Source organism: Rhinichthys klamathensis, unplaced genomic scaffold (assembly GCF_029890125.1).
Source record: "Rhinichthys klamathensis goyatoka isolate OS25496 unplaced genomic scaffold, OSU_Roscu_1.1 h1tg000323l_1, whole genome shotgun sequence".
Taxonomy (NCBI): domain Eukaryota; kingdom Metazoa; phylum Chordata; class Actinopteri; order Cypriniformes; family Leuciscidae; genus Rhinichthys; species Rhinichthys klamathensis.
The window spans coordinates 441,139-462,500 of record NW_026606839.1 but is presented as its reverse complement, the minus strand read 5'-3'; the positions used below and the strand labels follow the sequence as shown (position 1 = coordinate 462,500).

The 21,362-nt window shown below is 35.8% G+C and overlaps 3 protein-coding genes across 3 annotated transcripts in view; all 3 read left to right on the top strand.

Moving 5' to 3' along the window:
• The window catches only part of ly97.3 (lymphocyte antigen 97, tandem duplicate 3), a 1,223-nt gene extending 1,103 nt beyond the window's left edge, over positions 1-120 (top strand). Inside the window, exon 4 of the mRNA XM_056271622.1 lies at positions 1-120. This exon is cut by the window's left edge and continues 130 nt beyond it. The gene's annotated coding sequence lies outside the window, so the exon portion shown is untranslated.
• A 3,560-nt stretch (positions 121-3,680) lies between these two features.
• On the top strand, positions 3,681-5,463 carry LOC130105571 (cytotoxin homolog 5-like). The gene is made up of 3 exons (XM_056271623.1): positions 3,681-3,786; positions 4,189-4,308; positions 5,262-5,463. Exons 1-3 carry the CDS (start codon positions 3,738-3,740, stop codon positions 5,375-5,377), a joined length of 285 nt encoding a protein of 94 aa, XP_056127598.1. The 5' UTR covers positions 3,681-3,737; the 3' UTR covers positions 5,378-5,463.
• A 4,606-nt stretch (positions 5,464-10,069) lies between these two features.
• On the top strand, positions 10,070-12,500 carry LOC130105572 (secreted Ly-6/uPAR domain-containing protein 2-like). Its single transcript, XM_056271624.1, has 4 exons — positions 10,070-10,117; positions 11,032-11,084; positions 11,937-12,056; positions 12,195-12,500. The coding sequence occupies exons 2-4, from the start codon at positions 11,033-11,035 to the stop codon at positions 12,293-12,295; spliced, it is 273 nt and encodes a 90-aa protein (XP_056127599.1). The 5' UTR covers positions 10,070-10,117; position 11,032; the 3' UTR covers positions 12,296-12,500.
• The last annotated feature ends 8,862 nt before the right edge of the window (positions 12,501-21,362 follow it).

Below are 21,362 nucleotides of genomic sequence, written 5' to 3'. Positions count from 1 at the left end.
CGGCTTTCAATAAAATAGATGATTACTATGCTTCTGATTTGTGACTTAAAAAAAAATAAAGCAATATTTACTCACTGAATTTGTAGTTGTGCAAGTTACAAATAAACAGTCTGTCTCAAAGTGTCTCAAAAGTGTAAATAAATAATTTTTTGGTGATGTGATTTTGCTTTTTAATACAGATATCATATGAATACATCATTCTCATTCACACAAAATTGTTTATCAAATCAGTTTGCTTTGTTTTTTAAAAAGATCATTTTAAATCTGCTTTTCAGATTATGTAAACGTTTTAAAAAATAGTTTAAGGATTTTGAAAAATGGTCATTAACATTAAAATAAAAGCATGCTAGCATTTTTGTTGATGTGATTTACCTGCACAATATCATACAAATACATTCTCATTCTCACACAATATAGCAATATGCAATAGAAGTTAACCTTTAAAAAGTTAACCTTTTTCCATGTTAAAACATTAAGATGAGCGAATCACATAGTGAAATGTTGCAATATTATTAGGGCATGTCATCTATAATATTTTTCAAACACAGATTTCAAGGGCAGCTTAACAGCTGTTATATGCAAGCTTGTTTCCAGCACAGAATAAAACAATTTAAAAGATAATTGTGACTTTTTATCTTTTGATTTTCGCAATCGTGAGTTTATATCACGCTAGTCTGAGAACAAATGTCAGAATTGTGAGATAAAAAGTCACAGGTATCTTTACATTATTTTATTCTTTGCTGAAAACAAGCTTCCATAGTAAATGTCAATATCAGAAGTAAAAAAATGTGGCAGTTTTACATTTCCACGATGTCAAAATCAGATGTTTGTTGCATTCATGCATTTAATAGCAAATGCCTTTTTGTCTTGTTTTTCTGTAAAAAAAATCTAAACATTCTTAATTAAATTAATTTACTTGAAGAGCAAAATGAAAGTCTTGTTTTCTGAAAAAGATTAACAAATAAGTTTGTCCCAAGAAAAGTATCTGTCAGTGGGGTAAGAAAATAAACTTAATTCAAAGAGAAAACCATATCATATTTGGTAACACTTTACAATAGAATTTCATTAGTTAACATGAACTAAGAATCAATACTTCTACAGCATTTATTAACCTTAGTTAAGTTTAACATTTACCAATTCATTATTCAAATTAAAAGTTGTATTTGTTAACATTAGTTAATGCACTGTGAACTAACAAAAACAGCTGGATTTTTATTAACTACCATTAACAAAGATGAATAAATAATACTGTAACAAATGTATTGCTCATGTTAGTAAATGCATTTTTCTTATCACACGGACAGGTCATTTTGTTTTTTTCTTTTTGTATACTTTTATATATATATATATATATATAGATATAGGCAGACTTTTTTTAGATTCTGTAATGAAAAAGACAAAAATACTAAGAATTTTTTTTCTTGCAGTGACTAACATTCAATTAGCTTTGATAGTACAATCATAATAACCAGCAAATAAAATAAGTTGAAAATGGCAACTGTTGTCTGACTGCCATATCACTGAGCTTTACATCACAGGTTTTTTGTTAAGAGCATTAATCTCTGATAGATCAAAAGATGCGCTTTCATAGTTAAATAAGCCAAGAGCAGAGCTAAATCCAACAGACATTAAACCCTTGTGCACACATGTACCTTGGACCCAAAATAAACAGTTACTCACACTTTCTGGAACATGTCAAATCCAGTAAACGCTTGCAGAACAGATTCATACACTAAAAAATCATCAAAAGTCTAAGAATATTGCTAAAGACTCATGAATTACATGACCAAACCTCTCAAAAATATATAATGTATATCTCTTAGTCCTAAATCTGATATTTGTCCCCTCAGGCTCTCGTGTCCCTCAGCTTTGTTTTACTCAATATTGAACTTTCCTGCCACGTTGACGTCCTCATAGGATTTGAGAAGAAAACATTTGTCATTTGTCCAACACACAGTGATGGGAAGGTATTTGTCATGTTCTCATGACACTCATGGCAGACGTGCTGTTTAATCGACCTTTCTGACCTTTCCTGAACCGTTGAAGGAGAGCTGATGCTGATGATCATTCACTAATTAATTATATATTAAAAGATGAAAGATTAAAGAAAAGGGGCACTAATTTAACATAAATCCCCATCAGGGTACAAGAACATTTTCACTGTAAAAAAACGTTTGATCAATAATCATGACAACAAATGGATTTCCATTATTTTAACACATCAAAATAATATTTTAAGCTATAAACTACAGGCAAGATTTTTTTTAAATGGTTGAAATTACTATACAACCAGTTTGATTATACCTAATTTAAGGCAGCAACTGAACTTAAGTTAAGTTGAATTAGGGGAATTTTTTTTAACAGTTGTTTACATTGTTTTTGTATATTATTTAACCCGTTTGACCCCAAATGATGTTTGCACAAATTAAAAAGAATCTAATCTAATCTAATGCAGTGTTATCGGAATACTGTTAGACCTACCTGAAAATATTAAAACCGTGTTTATTTAATTTGTTTAATCTTTGTTCTGTTGTATTTATTTGTGCAGTTAACAGTCAGGACTAACAGATTCATGATTTATTATTGAATGCCGAATTCGTACATTATCACTTTGGTACATTGGACAGGCAATATAATAATAATAATAATAAAATGAATAATTAATAATTATAAATTAATAATTAATTCTTCCACCGAGAATCCCGATGCTCCCGATGGCCATTCTGGGCCTGCACCACCATTGTGTTTGATAACCAAATGCAGATAATATTTAAGAAATATTTGTATTTAATATGCCACGTTAAAAACAAGTTAAGAGTGGTTTATTGTAGTAGAAAGGGACAGAACAGGATCTTGCACAAGAACATTGTACAATCAGTACTAAAGATCTGAAGCTAATGCATGAGTAAACAATGATCAAATACACCGTTGAGCAAATGTTATTGAGCCTTGAGTGTCTGTGGCCTCATTTTAACACAATGAACAAGTTCCAACTCTTTAATTCCGCAGGGAATTCCTTACTGGAAGTGATTCACTCCTGAGTGCATGACAAGTGCTATATAAGAGATACGAGATACACATAAGTGCTTATGAACTTACAAAACTCTCAATACATCGCTTAGAAAGTAAGTTTTCACAGTATTATCCTAAAACTACACATTAGATATTTGCACTTAGCCTTCATCAGTTCAGATTTAATGATGCACAGATTTAATGTCTAAATTTCAACTTAATCAGTATACAATTTAACACTTTTGTATAATTTGACGCTGTCTGTAAAGCGCTTTAACACACGTTTTATAATTTGCCTGGTGCAAATGTAAGCTTAATCGCTTAGTAAAGTAACACCACACCTGACACATGAAATGAGGGATAATTCATGTCAAATCAAGTGTAATAGATAAGGTTATGGGTTTGTTCAAAGCTCTAACACTAACAGTGATGCTTGACATACAAGAACAGAGTACAGTTCATTTTCCTTTAACGGCATGTTTGTGTTTGCTATAAGCATCACTGAACACCCAGACAGCAACATAGTGTCGGCCCAGATCCGGCCCACATCTGGTACACGTGGATTTCACATGTACCAGATGTGGGCCAACACTATGTTACTGTCTGGGCAAGCTGATCAGCCAAAAATCAAAATTTCACCACAGACATACTCTTCTTAACTCAGATACTGAGTTTTGTTATTAATAATAATTATTATTATTTTCTCATCTCTAATCAACAGAAAAATGAAGACTTTGCTGGTGCCTCTTGTTCTTGTTCTGGTGTTGAACTATGGTGAGTTAAAGCTGCTGAAGTTTAATAACAACATAAAAAACCCCGTAAACCATTGTCTCAGTATGTTACTGAGTAGGTTAATGTATGTTAATGTGATTTATAAGTGTACATTACTTCAAAAAATGAATTGAAAAATAAAACCTCCTGAACTTTTTTCTCCATTGATGTCATATCACTGCTGTTTCTGGCTTCAAATGAAGCTAGCTAGAACAGTTTCTGTTCTACAGATCATAAACAATGTTCCTAATCTGACGAATCTGACTTATACAACATAATCATGTTGTGACTGAAAAATCCCCATACTAAAATTTCGCAATACTGTTACTATTTCTTACTGAGAGGGTTAAAAAAAGTTTTACATCAGTGCTGATTTATGCACATGTGTGCTATAATCCATTGCAGGATCTGCACTGAAATGCCACCACTGCGTTCCTCAGTCTGGAACACGCTGCATGCCATCTCAAGAGACCTGTGGCGTTGGAAAAGATGCCTGTATAGCGGCCAGATTCAACTTCCCTCCCTGTGAGTTTAAACTTTAAACTTTTTGTCAGTTGCACACTAAGAAATGCATTTAAATGTCCTGAAAAAAGTTATATATATATATAAAATGTATTAAATTATAAAAAAATTAATAATTGTAAAATGTGGAAAATAATAAAGAATGAGGAAGTCTGTCCAAACATTTGACATGAACCAGGATTATTATAATTAACTAAAACCTTAAAAAACTGTTTTGCTACTTGAAATTGTCACGAGTGGATTGCAGCAAGCACGAACGGAGTAACAAACAAATAAACAAACAAACAAACAGTCGTTACTTATAATCCGTAACACCCAGGAGAAGCGTGGGAGAGAAAGCAAAACCACAATATCCATAAACAAGAACTGACGAAGGACTGAACAGGGAGTGTACGGTATACATGGCAGACAAACAAAGAGACACAGGTGATAATCACAAGTAACCATAGAAACAAACGAGCACATAATCAGTTACCAAGTATACCAAAGCTAAACAGAACATAGGAAACAGATGCTGTGTCAGAAATCAAATACTTCCCTTCTATATAGTAAAAAAAGCTAGTTGCCAAGGAAATATTTCTTATTTTTATTTAGTTTAACTTGATGTATGAAAATAACAAAAAATTAAACTGAAATAAATGTATATTATATTTAATTAAATTAATAAAAATATATAGAAATAAACAATAAAAAAGGCAAAAAACAACAAAAGTAGGCTACTTAAACTTTAACTAAAATGAAAATGGAATATTTACAAATAAAAACTATTTTAAACTATTAATAAAAACTATATTAGTATCTCATTCAAACTAAAATAACACTCACATGGACGCTGCCAAACAGAAGCGGCTGTAGTTTGATTCTTTGCATTTCATTATACGCAGATAAATGTTCACTTTGTGATTAGATCAAGTCATGATGTTCATAAACTGCTTTTATATTTGTGTTTGATCTAGTCATGGGCTTTCGGAGATGCAGCAGTAAGACAGAGTGTGCTGTTCTCCAGAACAACACCGCCATGAAGACTAAATGCTGCCAGTCGGACCTCTGCAATAACGTGATCATCATGTAGACTGAGTTCTGTCAACTCAACATTAAACTGCTAATAAACCTTTTATGTTTACAATACAGTTCAAGAGGCTTCACCACCAGCTCTCTGATTTATGTTTCTTTTCCTCACGGAACAATACAAATAAAAAATTTACACACATTGTCAGAATGTCCTCTGCTTTTTGATTCATGCAGACAGTGATACTGTTTGTTCCTTTTATTCAGGCTTTTATTCACATATTAACATTCATCAACTCACGTATCAGTTGTGGTAAACTGAAGCTCAAGCATGTTCGCGGTTCATTCTCATGTTACGCAGCACGTGAGCTTCTGGAAAACGTTTGTTCTCGCACGTCAAGCAGGTTCGGTTGAGCTTATATTTGCTGATCAATGTTTATATGTGAATTAAAGCCTAAATTAAATCTGTTCATCACATAAAGAGTTTGGACTAAACTGCTCAATTCATATGGATTATGATTATGATCTCTTTATGAACTTTTTGAAGTTGCATAGCTGTCAATGGAGGGACAGAAATCTCTCAGATTTCATCAAAAAGATCTTCATTTGTGTTCCCAAGAGTAGGCCTAATTACATTCTTACGGGTTTGGAACGACATGAGTAATTAATGACAGAATTTTCCTTTTTGGGTGAATATCCCTTAAACAGTAGATCGATGTAAACCTGCAGCTTCCAGTCCAGACCACTTGGTGTCGCTCTCAACTCAAACCTATTTTTTTTTTTTTTTTTACAATCGCTATGTCATATTTCTCAATACTTAGGTCACTTTTTCAAAACTCTTCCCACAGTGAGCACAACAGCAGCTTATGTGGGCTAAACTATGGATCATTTATCATTGCTTTGGCACAAAATGCATCCAATGACAAAATCTTTCAAATTACATTAATTATTTTCTCACTTAGACACAGACACAACCAAAACTATGTACTTACAGGCCAATATGCACATGATTACATACTCTTTTCAAAACTTAAAGCTGCAGTCCGTAGTTTTTAAGTTCAAAACCGAACATAATACAAAAATGAATGAGACAGCAATTTGCTACATTTCTACAGTAATATAATATACAGTAATATCATAATATCAAATATATTCTGAATCTAAAAATGAAATACCGTACTAACATTCGGTATTCTTATGGATTATATTTGTACTTCTTATGCATCAGTTGTGATTATATTATGACTATTTTAATTCCTTTTCTATAAAGCACTGTATGAAATGTGCCATTTAAATACAGCAAACTTGCCTTATCTATACAAACGGGGAACAATGTTTGTACTGTATAAAATAGCACCATGATGTAAAATATACTGGAGTGAATTGTAAACAGTAGGCTAATGTTTCATTCTCGTTTTGTGAAGAAATTTTACAAGAAAACATTGTGTAATGCTACATGTTGTTTGTGTTCTTTAGGCCATTGTTTAATGAGCAACACATTGTGTTTGTTGGATGAAACCTTTGTGAAGTGAAGAATGGGTTGATTTGAGATATGAATGAAGTGTTTTGGTAGTTGCAGTGCGTTTTAAAAGTGAAATTAACTGCTGTGCAAAGATGTAAGTTGGTTAGGAGAACAGCATAAAGAGTTTTAAAAAAGTATTGAGAAATCAGTCCTATTGTGAATGTAAAAAACTGTAACAAAAATAAAAAAAATGCAGAAAGACCGCCATTTGCTACATTTCTACAGTAATACAATTTTGAAATATGTTCCAAGTCTAAAAAATTAAAGACTTACCAAAATGATAAGATAGCTGAACACATACACAGGTTTTAGTCTTTTACTTTCATTACCATCTATTGCATTTTTTCTCAATCGATTTGGCTCAATTTTTTCCCTCAAAACAATAAATTCAGAGCTCTGAACAATTAGTTTCTTTTTCACATCAGATTTGAATTTCTTATTGATTTAAGCAAATTGCATGTGTTTAGGCCCATGTGTGCAAAAGTAAGTACAACAATTTGCATAATAATTAAATGCACATGGCTTGTTTATCAAAACTGACGAGTTGATTCTTAGTGAAATTGTCAAACTCTTCACAACTTCTAAACATTATTTTATCGTGTGTGCCATCACATGCAAAATTATGCATTTATCAAAATCTGTCAGACATGTATGTATATTATAAATATCTGACATGGACTGTTTGATAAATTTGCAAATAGCCTGACATTGGAAATGGACACGGCTGCCAAAGGAAGAGCGGCTGTGTCCTCACTCCACAAGTGGAAACAGAGCTGCGCTTTCTGACATACTGCCCTAATTATACACACATTAGGGACACTTTCTATCCCAATTTCACATCCCAAGACCTCCATCAGAAAACAAATATGGACAAACTCCCATACCAGCTAAGCCCAGCTAGCTCAAACCTGGCTGCCAGGAATGTGAGGTCCTGTCCCGACAAAAGAGCCTCCAGCGGGACAGAGCTACCAACACACTCACTATATGCCTAGAGACACTGTTATAAATATCACAAGATTAAACATTTTTATTGTTATGTTTATTTTCATGTTAAAATTTCATTTTTTCTTCATTATTATTATTTTATTATTAACTATTTGATTTCTATTGTATAGTGTTATTAATGCTTTGGCAATGTAAAGATTTTTTTCACCATGCCAATAAAGCTTTTTGAATCTTGAATCTTGAAAGGACTCAAAAGACATGGTTGGGTGTCCATTCAAACACCCACACCTCACCAATGCAAAAGAAACAAAGTAAGGAAGGAGTGTCTACTTATAGACCTTGACCAGAGGTGTGTGGGTAATGTAGTACACTAGACTTGGTAGTGTATGTCGCTAAATATATATATATATATATATATGGGTGGGAAAAAGGTAAGAACTGAAAAAGTTTAATGGGTCAAGGTCTGGTTGAGTTGCGTTAGTAGTGTGTTGAAACTTGCTGTTATGGTAAAGGTGTGTGACATTTCCCAAACACACTCAAAACGCTTGACCAATCACAACACACTGGTCCAGCCAGCCAATCAGAGCACATTGCGCTTTTCAGAAGGAGGGGCTTCATAGTGTCACGATTACCAGTGAGAGTGCCCATCATTACCACCAGAGGGCACTCCAACCCTGGACTATTGTCATTCTCTAATGAAAGTACATTTCCCATAACTCTCTGGCTGGACTCATCAACCCTGATTCACCTGTGTCTCATTACCTTGTTTAACTCACCCTGTAAAGGCCAAGGGGGTAATCCATCGACCGGAAGTTGAAGCCGGCCGGGTGCCGCCATCTTGTAGCAGAACTTCACTTGCGTTAGCATTTCCATTGACTCCCATTCATTTTGGCGTCATTTTGACAGCGAATAACTTTACATCTGAGGCGTTTAAAGACTCCATTTGTCCATTATTTATTTCTAAAGAAACACGACAATGTATAAAGGGCTCCATTACCTTCTATGTTACATTATGGCCCCGTAGAAACCGATTTTGTAAAAATAGGCTAACGATTGCGTCATAACCACTCGACTCTCTGTCGCGCTGTACAGAAATTACCGTACAGACAGGAGGAGAAGCTCGCAGGCAATCGGGGGGACGTCCCGTCAAGGGAGAAGCCCATAGATAATGAGTCCATAAAAGCAACGGAATACTTACTCCTGCTCACTCACGCCAAAGAACTCTTTGCTCAAGTTCCCCGTCTCTGCAAGATTAACGTTGGCCATTTTCACGCACAGCTACTAGAAGATTTACGTCTGTCAGACAGGTTGCTCACGTCATCAAGCTTAGTTTGAGTCGGTTTGAGTCTGCGCGTCAGGAACGGAAGTGCTCAAAAATCGCTTAAAATGGGCTTCAACTGTCTCAACTGAGTTCCAATGAGATGGCTCTGTCCACTTCTTATACTGTCTATGGTAATAGCCTGGTTTTCACATTCATTCCCTGCGAAGTCTTGTTTAGTGTTACACTGCAATTCCGAGCATTCTCACTGGTTTCATGACTCTTGGTTTTTGGATTTCTTGCCTGTTCCTTGTATTATTCTTTTGCCCGTGTTCCCTGCCTTGTTGTGTTTGATATTGTTTGGACTGATTAGCCGGTGTTTATGACCTTTGCCTGTTTTCGACTACGATTGTGGATTACTTTCAATAAAAACAAAGTAATAAAACTCCATTTGGATCCTCAACCTTCGTGTCTCGGAGCAGTTCGTGACACATAGAGACAGGAACGAAACCGAGCGTTACTGACAGACTTGGAAGAGAAAATCTGCAATAGTGTAAAATATGTGAATAATATGTGTTTTTGTTTATATATATATATATATAGGTAGATCCAAAAAATAAACTCCAACCCTAATAATCAGGATCTTCAGAGTAGCAGGGGAGTTTGATCAGGGGTTGAGCTAAACACTGCAGGGCTAAAAACTCTGCAGATTTGAGGAACCATTATCTGTAAACATTTGATCAAATGTTCCAGTAAATTAAGCACATTTAATACGATAAGGGAAAAACAATGTATCTTTTGTTGTACAACTGGACAAGACCAGATCAGATCAGAACAAAACAAAAGTTACACAACCACACTGACCATGCAATAAACCAATAAAAGTGGCACGTATCATCTGAAACTTAGCCAAGAGCACACAATGATCAAATTGTGTTACTAGTTTCTTTGGCCTGAATCCAACAAGGAATTTCCAATTCCTGACAAAGATTCCTGGAACTTTACAGGCAGAATCACAGTATATAAGGGACACACACAACACAGGTGTGTACTACATTCAGCTCTGCTTCACAGTCAAGGTACGTTTACAGCATTATGAAACTTTTTATTATATATATATATATATATATATATATATATATATATATATATATATATATATATATATATATATATACTGTATATATATAAACTGTATATAAGAGTGTAATAAGTTCAATTCAGTTCATATTAATTGTACTTTTTTAATGGGAGAATTGTATGAAAATAGGAAAATAAGTATTGGACCTCGACAAGCATAACTGTGTTTTAATAACTCTTTGACAGTCCTATTGTTCTCTGATTAGTCTAGAATAAGAAATGAAAAGATAATTTAACAATAATTTTGAGAAAACTGTTGAAAACGTGCTGATCATTTCCTAAATAACTGCATTTTGCATTGTAAAATATTTTCATGAAAACAACCATATTAAATATAATTCACCTCAAGGTCTCGGTATCATCATAATGCAATACATTGCAGTAGTTATGAGAATCAAACTTTAAAATCAGCTAAATAAATGTCACAATTAAATACAACAATTGTTACCATGCTATGCATATAGTTTACCTTTTGAATAAATTATAAAAAGTCACAATATAAAAACAATTCAAAATGATCCCAAAAATTGAATTGAGTCCATAAATGTATTTTTCCAATTATATAATAATAGTAATACAATTAATAATAATTATATAACAATGACACGTTTTCAAATTCATATTAGTGGTCTAAGAACTGCAATTCAAAAGAAATATAGGGACATATATAATTTGAACAACCTAAACTACATGAATTTATTGCTCATTAAAATATGAGGGTGCATTAAATATTTCATAACTGTTGTCAAAGAATGAGCATGGGTGATACTTTAACACTGTTCTAATAAAAAAATATGATTGATTAGTAAATGGATTTTTTTTTTTTTATTATGATTATGACTTTATTCAACAGAATGATGAAGGTCCTGCTGCTGGCTCTTGTTCTCACCCTGGTGTTGGCGAATGGTGGGTTTGCATGTTTAAAGGGATAGTTCACTTTGAAATAAATTTTTGATATGTTTTAGCTTACCTCAAGGGCATCCAAGATGTAGGTGTCTTTGTTTCCAATTTTGATATTTTTAGGTCAAACCGTTCTTGTCTGTCAGTCATATAATGCAGGTCTATGGTCACCACCTCAAAGAGCATGCACAGAGAAGTCCAAATTAAACATGATTTAATGACTCGTAAATGTAAGTACACATTGATGGTCTAAGACAAGAAACGAGTGGTTTGTGTGATAAAACGAACAGTATTTATATCGTTTTTACCTCTTGTAGCGCACAGACCGAAGCGCCCGCGCCCTCAGATCACTTGGACGTGGCTGTGGTTACAAGAGGTAAAAACGATATAAATACTGTTCGTTTTCTCACACAAACCGCTCGTTTCGTGTCTTAGGCCATCAATGTGTACTTACATTTACGAGTCATTAAATCATGTTTAATTTGGACTTCTCTGTGCATGCTCTTTGAGGTGGTGACCATAGACCTGCAGTATATGACTGACATACAAGAACGGTTTGACCTAAAAATATCAAAATTGAAACTACTGCGGAAACAAAGACACCTACATCTTGGATGCCCTTGAGGTAAGCTAAAACATATCAAAAATTGATTTCAAAGTGAACTATCCCTTTAAAGCCAGAGGTCAAGTGTCTTAGCACAGCCGTTGTGCACAACTCCTTTATCCAAGGAGTCTGATTGTGCATACCAGTAATCTGTCATGTTTTTACTGCAATCAAAAGCTAAATGTTTCCATCTTGATGCAATAGTTAGTGTCATATGTTTTGCAATAGTTCATAATTGCTTAACTGTGTTGTAGTCTCTGCCCTGAAATGTCACAACTGTGTCCCCCGCTCTGGAGGAAGATGTGTGACCACTCAGGAGACATGTGGCTATAAAAAAGACGCCTGTGTATCTGCCAGATTCACCACATATCCCTGTGAGTCTCTATCTTAAATTGTCATGTGTTGAATGGATTTTGCACACAAATATAGAACGTTTAGAAAGACGTACAGCAAAATATGTCAAGATGAACAAAGACACTCATTTACTTTTCAATTCTTTTACATTCCTCTAGTTTCCTACTTCCGGAGGTGCATTGGCATGGGAGATTGCCTGATTCTTCAATCGAGTCCCTATATTACAGCCACGTGCTGTCAGTCAGACCTGTGCAATTAACTTTAGACACACATATACAGTCTTAAAGGGACAGTTACTCAAACTACTTACTAATGCAAGGCCAACATAGGATGTTACAAAACAAGTAAATTTTAATTTGTGTGAATCTGTAGGCTACTATATTATTCACATTTGTATTCATAAGCTATAATCATACCACAGCCAAACATGATTGTTGCATGAATAAAATGATGCATTAAAGACATGATTTTGTAAGAAGCCTTACTGTGTCTTCAAGTCCAAGTTTTTTGTTCATTTTTCACATGACAGATGCAAAATGAATAAATCATTCATAAATGAGCATTTACTATATAGGTCATTCTGGTGTTAAAATGAAAATGAGAACAATATAGAGCATAACTAAGACTACTGTGGCAGTTAGCAGTATTGTTCTGTTGATAAACACTCTTAAAATAAAGTTGGCCTCTATGGTTCCATGAAGAACCTTTTACATATTAATAAAAAGTTCGTTATAGTGTAAAAAAAGGGTTCTTTAGATTATAAAATGTTCTTTACACCAAGAAAAAATTAAGAAATGTTTACTGAAAGGTTCTTTAGGGAGCCAAAAATGGTTCTTATGGCATTTCTAAACCCCTTCTGGAACCATTATTTTTACAGGTGTGTTCACACTCGCAAGGTTTGGATTCAAACTAACTCAGGTGCGATTGCTCTTTTAGTGCGATTCATTTGAGTAAATGTGCCATCTGAACCCAAGCGTGTAAACCAGGCAAGTGGATTGAAACCCCTGAAAAGTTGGGCCTCAGTACACAAATGAATTCTGGTTCAGTTGCGCTTAAATATGCCTACAACATGAACCAAAGACATCTAAACGAAAACTATAAAAACAGGACGTGATGTCACAGTAAAAAGGACAGAAAGGTCTAGCACTCGCTGTGTCCGAAAAAAAATCACATAGTGTAAGTGTATGGTACTGTCTGATTTGAAACTTATTACTGGGCCATGATGGACAGAGGCCACTGGGCAAATTTGGGATTTTTTGTGACCACAGAGTTTTGGGTAAATTAATTTTGGGTACCCAGTTTAATTGGTAAATTAATTCATCACAGAGATAAATTCGACACACACACAGACTCACTGTCCACATAAAATGAAACTATGGAATGTCTGGTGGGTGCTTTCTCCAAGCTTCTTTCACAGGGTTCTGGATGCTTTATTTTTTTGCTAAACAGCAGATGGCGCTGTGTTCGACACTCTCGAAGCTTTGAATCCTTTCCCAATCAAATCGACAAAAATAAATCAGGGGAAAACCTCAGTGCTTCATTTGCGGATCCGGTATTGCAGTTGATGGTAGATCGTGAAAGAGAAGAGGGTTGACCAAATAAGCACACATCTCGTCTTGATGGTGATAATAGACTGGTCATCGAATTGACTCACAGGTAGACAAACTGAAGCAAAGCAAAAACATAAACAAGCTTTGGGGATGAAGATAAGAGTCCTATCTCAAAAGGAGACCAGACAGTAGGCGAGGTGTGTGCTTATATGTGTGTTGATGAGGTGATCATCAGTGGCAGGTGCGGGTGATGGCTGAATGAGTGCAGGTGAGGATCAGGAGGGATGCTGGGAAGTGTAGTCCAGAGTGCGAGTGAGGGAGTATAGCAGTGAAGGAGGACCGGTACACTCGTGACGTGAAAGTATGAAAGTAGGCATATTCGGACTCTGCACTGTTTTTTCTTGTCATAGTCGCGATGTTGCCCATACAGTTTGGTACAAGGGTCGGAAACACCGTGTCCTTGCAGAAGATCTTTGTGTTTATGTGTGCAACGGAGGGATTCTTGCCGCTGTTTTGACTCCTTCACATATTTTATAAACTTTTCACAAGTAGTTCTACTCAGCGGGTAAAAAATACCATATGCACATAAAATGTGCGCTTTTAGCACACAGCATTGTTTTGGATGTTTGGTAATCCCATCGCAAAAAAAAAGAAGAAAAAAAGTCATAAAAGCAGTTTTTTTTGTGTGTGTGTATCGGTTCAGTCTTAAAAATGACAGTGTGAAGTAGGCTACCAAAGTAAAATTCTTTTTGGTCTGGTCCAAAAGAACTGTACTACACGTGTGAACACACCCAACGGTCACATAACGCGTTTTGTAGGTCAGTTCAATGTTCAGTTCCTTTGAATTACTGTGTAAAGATCATCAAATATGAGATTAGTTAAATTTAGTTATAAAGCAGCTCTGTAGAAAACAGTGATATCATCGTCAAGCTCAGTTCAGTCTCTTCCAATAGTCTCAGTGCAGTCAAATCAATAATTTTGCGGAATATTATGTGCCCCACTCAGCAAGTCAAAGGTGACAGTGGCAAGGAACCCAAACTATCAGGTGACATAAATGGAGAAAAAACCTTGGGAGAAACCAGACTCAGTAGAGGGACCAGTTTTCCTCTGGCCAACGAACCAATGTTAATAGGCTTTATGCACAGCTTCACTACTGCCTGAACTTCAGCCAGCCCTTTGTTTCCTGTCTGTCATTATTGGACAAACTGATTAATCCAGGTGTGCCTGATTATTGTTACTGAGGCCAGGCACACCTGGATTAATCAGTTTGTCCAATAATGACAGACAGGAAACAAAGGGCTGGCTGAAGTTCAGGAAGTAGTGAAGCTGTGGCATAAAGCCAATTCCAGGCTGCATCACAAGTCAGATTGTGGATTGGGATCATTGGTATCATTCCTGAAACAAATGACTCTTATGAGCCGGTTCTTTTAATTAATAGCTCAAAAGGACGAGTTTCCAGTATGAATTAGTTTGCCCTATATCATTTAAGCAGAGAGATTTCTGTTAGACATATGTTAGATGCAGTGCACCCATGCAGCCCTTATTATAAAGTCAGCATTTTTTTGGCCTCAAAATCCAATGAATTTGTAATATTGTGTTGTGATAATAACAAAACTCCCATAGTTTTCTTTATCTGTCCAAAAAAGAAATTGCAGCTATAATTCAGATTAACAATCAAAAATAGGAGGTCAAGTCTATACATCACACTTTTGCCTTGTATTGTAGATCATCCAGTTATTCTATGCAAACACACATTTCACATACTAGACATTATACTTAGCCTACTATATAATACAAATCTAGAAAATATTGCATGCATTGATTAGGTCACTAAAGCAGAGGTCTTCAACCCTGCTCCTGGGGAACCACTGTCCTCCAGAGTTTAGCTCCAAACACCTGGACCAGCTAAAAGAGCTCTTCAGGATCACTTGAAAATCACAAGCTGAAGCAGGTTCAAGGTTGGATATAAACTTCGCTGGGCAGTGGGTCTCCGGGAACAGGGTTGAAGACCTCAGAGTCAGAACCCAAAATAGAGAGACATTTAGAGCAGTATATATGGCCTCTGCCTCTAGAGGACACTCCATGTTTCAAGATCAGTGTTTCCCAGTTTGGGCTTGTCTGCCTGGATGGTAAACCTTATTCTGTGAATCTTTAGCATTCGCTGACTCCACAATAACATGCTGTTGGTAGCAGGAAAAGCTTGGGATAGCTTTCACAGAACAACAACTACCAATTAGACAGTATTACAGTTCAGTCAAATCTGACTTAAAGGGATAGTTCACCCAAAATTGAAAGTTCTGTCATTAATACTCACTTTCATCTGACTTTCGTTCGTCTTCAGAACACAAATGAAGATCTTTTTGATGAAATCTGAGAGCTTTCTGTCCCTTTATTGACAGCTACTCAACTACCTCTTTGATGCTTTAAAACATTCATAAACTAATCTATATGAATTGAATGGTTTTGTCCAAATTTTCTGAAGAGATTCGATTGCTTTATATCAGTGGTTCTCAACCTTCTCCTGCAGGGACCCCCAGGACATGTTTTTGTTTTCTCCCTGAAATTGCACACCTGATTCAGTTAGTCAGCTACACATTAAGCCTTTGAGCAGAGCATGTCTAATAAGGGGAGGACTTCCACTCTCAGTAAACTTCCGGCTTCTGAACTGGTTGCAGTTCCACTCTGGTTCCATATGAGGGCGCTCACATGACGAGTGCAGAATGAACGGAGGTCTATGGAGCTATACCCCTCAAAATCCACTTTTCTCAGGATATCATTTTTTGTCTAGAAATTTGAATGTTGTATTCGAAACGAGATGCAAAGAAATTACACATTGTTGGGTGTTAGATTTTTTTGGAGTCACTTATTTGCTTTAAAAAGTCTTTTAAAATGTCAATGACGTCATCGTACAACCAGAGATACTGCTTAACGGCAATCCTTCAGGCACATTTGTAACCCCGTCATCTCGCAAGAGATGAGGAGAACTCAAAAGGGCCACAGTGTGTTTCGTTGCAAAGATAAAGCTCATTGCACAATATTCACAAGGATCACATGGGATATTCAGAACTGGCAAAGAGAGAAAACAAACAAAATTGTAACCGTTACAGACAACAGGGTTCCCAATCCTATCCAATGGAAATTGCTCTGAAACTGTGTGCACACTCACAAGTTCACCAAACACAAATTCACTCCAACCTCCACAATGGTAAAGTAAATCAAACCACTACAATCTATTCCCCAAACCTTAACAGAGTAAACCGGTAACGCTTTAGATTACAGCCCGGAAAGTACTGTGTAATTAAGAGGAATTTACAGAGTAACTTTCGGTAATTATAGTGTACCTATAAAGTACTTGCATGTAAGTATGAGGGAACAATATGTAACGTTTGGGGAATAAAGTGGTAACAACCAGGAGAATTAAAAAAATATTTATACTGTAAGTATTATAGAACTAAGGGTAACTTATTCTACTATTATGATACAACAATCTTACATTTGGGAGCAATTTAGCGATACACATTGCTTACCTTTTTGTAATAATTGTATACCAATACATACTGTATATGCTTTTTTTAAATTACAGGGTAGATATCTATGCATTTATACTTTTATTTATTTATTTTATGATAGTAAAAGTGCAGATGTTTAAGTTGGGCTAACATGTTTCAAGGCAAGAAAAGCTAAGACTATTGCAATTTTTTTAAATACTGGGAAATATATCTTGTTTCATGTGGTTACAGGGTAAGTGGTGCTTGTATAATAAATAAAGGTTTCCGAGTCAGTGATATAAGATTGTGTGTATACATTTTTATTGTTACCCTGGCCTGTAACTACATGGAACAAGGGGGTAACAAGCACCACTTTAATTTACGGCCCGCAATGTCACACTTACCCTATAACTACATGGAACAAGGGGGTAACAAGCTACATGAAACAAGAGTATCTTTCCACATTTAAGCAAAAGTTGCAATAGTCTGTATTATGTATACCCTGTAATTTTAAAAATTACAGGGTATACATCTATGCATTTATAAAGCCTATACAGTATGTACTGGTTCACCATTATTTCAAAAAGGTACGCAGTGTATGTTCTCGCTAAATTGCTCCCAAATGTAAGATTGTTATATCATAATAGTAGAATAAGTACCCCTTAGTTCTATAATACTTACAGTATAAATAATTTTTTAATTCTCCTGGTTGTTACCCCTTTATTCCCCAAACTTAAAATATTGTTCTCTTATACTTATATTGTAAGTACATTATAGGTACACTATAATTACCGAAGGTTACGCTGTAAAATTGCTTTAATTACGCAGTACTTTCCGGGCTGTAATCTAAAGCGTTACCAGTAAACCATATACAAGAAAATGGGAACCCCACCGTCAGTTGTAGGTCCAAAACAAAACACAAAAACAATTTCACAAATTAAATCAATCACTTTGCCACTTCCATACACAAGACTCAATTCAACATCTCTTCAGACACCCATTAAGCCACCAATGCTTTCAATAAAGTAAACGGCAATCATGCATCATCTTTGTGTCTTTGTAATGTGTGCAAATCTGTTGCTTTTGTTTTCTCACCGGTTTTTTTTTCTGCCTGCGTTTTTTGCCTTTATGATTTTTCTCAAAGTAAAAAGCTGAGAATGGCCTACCACAAAGAGGTGCTTTCGCGCTCTGCACTTTCTTTTCTCTCGAGACAGCTGACACAGGTAAATACACATGCTAGAAGAGTTTTTGTAAAACTAAAGTTCTTAACATTGTGGTCCTGCTTCGGATGCCACGATTCCATCAAGCGGTATCTCTGGGCATAATCAGTCCTTCACTGACCAACCAGCATCCATTAGCAGAATGCTAGCGTGTTATGGGCAACAACAACTCAACCTGTAAGAAATCGAAAGGACATAAGTACTCGTTCATTCAACTTTCGACCTAGAACCCATGTTGAACTTGCAAAACCTACTATCAAATCTGAGATTTCTCAACGGCAATCGGGCGAAAGAAACTAATTTAGCCGTCTAGCTCCATAGACTCCCATTCATGGGCGATCGCCCCCAGTGGAAATCTGGTGGAACTACAACCAAAATTCGGTACAATAGGACTTAAAGCTGCAGTAGGGAGTTTTGAGAAAACGTTGACTTAGCCTGAAAATTTGAACAAGCACAACTTCCAGGTCCCACCCCCTTGCTCTCTGCTGCGCTAAAGCCCTCCCTCCACAGCTCGTCCTCCACAGCGGAGCCTGTCGTGAACGCGCAGGCTAGTAAACAGGGCCACCCATAACAGCGGATAAAAAGTTATATGGCACATTCACTAATAGGGACTAAACGTCAATAATATGCTTTACATTGACTATGGCCTGCCCATACTTTGACTACAAAATTGGTCCTCAAATCATTATGTATTTTCCAATAGCCTACATGTAACTTTATAACGTTGCACTCTTTCTATAAGTTATAAATAGCCAGTAAGATAACGTTAATAAAACGGTAACTAACGTTACAGTATGTAAGTAATTATTCTAGCGATATATAATGCTAGATAAGGTGTGCTAGTACATTATTTCAGCAACATGACAAGCCAGTGAATTAGCAGGTTTCAATTGTTGCTTAGCAGAGTGCGTGACATTTTATCTACATGTTATGCGGCTAGAGTTTTGACACCGAGTCAATGGGTTTTGTGTAATTCTTTCTTTTTCGCTTGTTTATCGTCATCGGTCTTTTTCCTTTTACCTCTTTGTTTTATGAGCAGGTGTCACTCGAGAATTGGCAGTTTAGGTTGTTTCTCCGTCATAAGCACAGCTGCAGCACGCCGGCAATCTTGAGTTTGAACGACGGCTCGCGCTGTGCAAGAGAGGGGTGTGATCAGCGCGTACACGAGCGTGATTGACACTGCTAAGACATTCCTCCTGGCTCTGATTGGTTGTTTCTGACCGGGAGTGTGTATTTCTTGCAAATGGCAATAGGACCACTGGGAGGAGCCAGAGTAGCTTGATTTTTACACCGATTATCTTTCTCATATTCTACTGTCAGGACATAATGACAGTTTTAGCAAATACATGTTTTCAAAAGTTACCTACAGGAGCTTTAAAGGACAAGTTCGGTATTTTACACTTAAAGCCCTGTTTTAAGATCGTTTCTGATGAAATAGAACAGTTAAGATTGAAATTTGGACACATGCTGCTGGCCCGAGAATTTTCGGGACTGTGGTTTTTCTGTGGTTGCACCCCAGGGGGTCCCTGCAGGAGACGTTGAGAACCACTGCTTTATATGATGAACAGATTGAATTTAGGCTTTTATTCACATATTCATCAACTCACACATTAGTTGTGGTAAACAGAAGCTCAAGTTCGCTTGACGTGGAAGAACCAACGAGGTTCATTCTCGTGTTACGCAGCACGTGTGAGCTTCTGAAAGAGGTTTGTTCTCTTGCTTCAAGCAGGTTTGGTTGAGCTTCTTTATGTTTATGTTCGCTGATCAATGTTAAGGAATAAAAGCCTTAATTAAATCTGTTCATATAAAGCGATTGAATCTTTTCAGAAAATTTGGACTAAACTGCTCAATTCATATGGATTAGTTTTACAATCTCTTTTTATCTCATCTTTTCCAAAGATGAACGATTGTCTTACGGGTTTGGAACGACATGGGTGAGAAATTAATGACAGAATTTAAATTTAAAGGTCAACTATCACTTTAAATGAGTTAACCCAACTCATTTTAGTTAGTAGTGTACTTTGTGATCTGAATTGGGTGGGTTAGATTGTGAGATCAGAGAAGCGGATGTTTTATGGATGAATCAGACCAGATGAGTTACTCTGCTCATGATGATGTATTTCCTAACAGCTTTTTTCTGAATGGATTTTTGTTCAGATAAGAAAAAAAAGACACACCCTCATAGCTTAATCTTGCTGACACATTTGGACGTGCCACCTTAATTTTTTTCCCTTACTGCAGACTCTATGAAGTCATAACTTATCAATCAAAGTATTCACGTACTATATGCTATGAAATATATAGGCTAACCATGAATCAGAGAGTGTAAAGTTTGTGTCCGTCACTCTTCTTACTCATTTCCTGAGTCTCTATAATTTTGCAGAGAAAGGTTGCTTTACTCAATACTCATTTAGTCTTGACGTCAAAGCTATGTCATGCCTACCAGTAATTTTTTTCTCTTTTCGGTCATAAATTGCGAAATAAACTCTGGGTACTCTTCATGTATCATGCAAAAAAATATTATTTCTTATTAAGAAGAAAGTGAGAGTGATACAAGTGTTATGAGAAACATAAAACTAGTACAGTTGCTTGAGAAAATCTCAAGTCTGGGATGGCAAGGGTCAAAAATAAAGTTTAACATTACAATACAAAAGTATTTTACCGCAGAATGATGCCATTTACCAATTAATATGGAAGAATAAGTGATAACATTGTATTAATTTAGTCAGACACTTGTGTAACTGCACACTGAGGTTTTCTTTTCCTGTACAATGGTTTTACTGGAAACCACATACAGTACTTTCAAAACTTTCCACTGACCTGATGAACTTCTGCTGACTGTCTCATCAGTTACACATTGTGTTTGTGTAAAAGAATGCAGCACATTACAAAAAGTATCAACGAACCTTTAAAAAAAAAGCAGACACAATGACAACAACAACAAAAAAAGCCTAATTCCCATAACCATATATATGAAAGGATTCTGTGTTGACAAGTTTCTATGAAAACAGGCAAATGTGGGAGGCATATTAAAGAGAGAAACATTCTCATTCTAGAGACTATTTGTC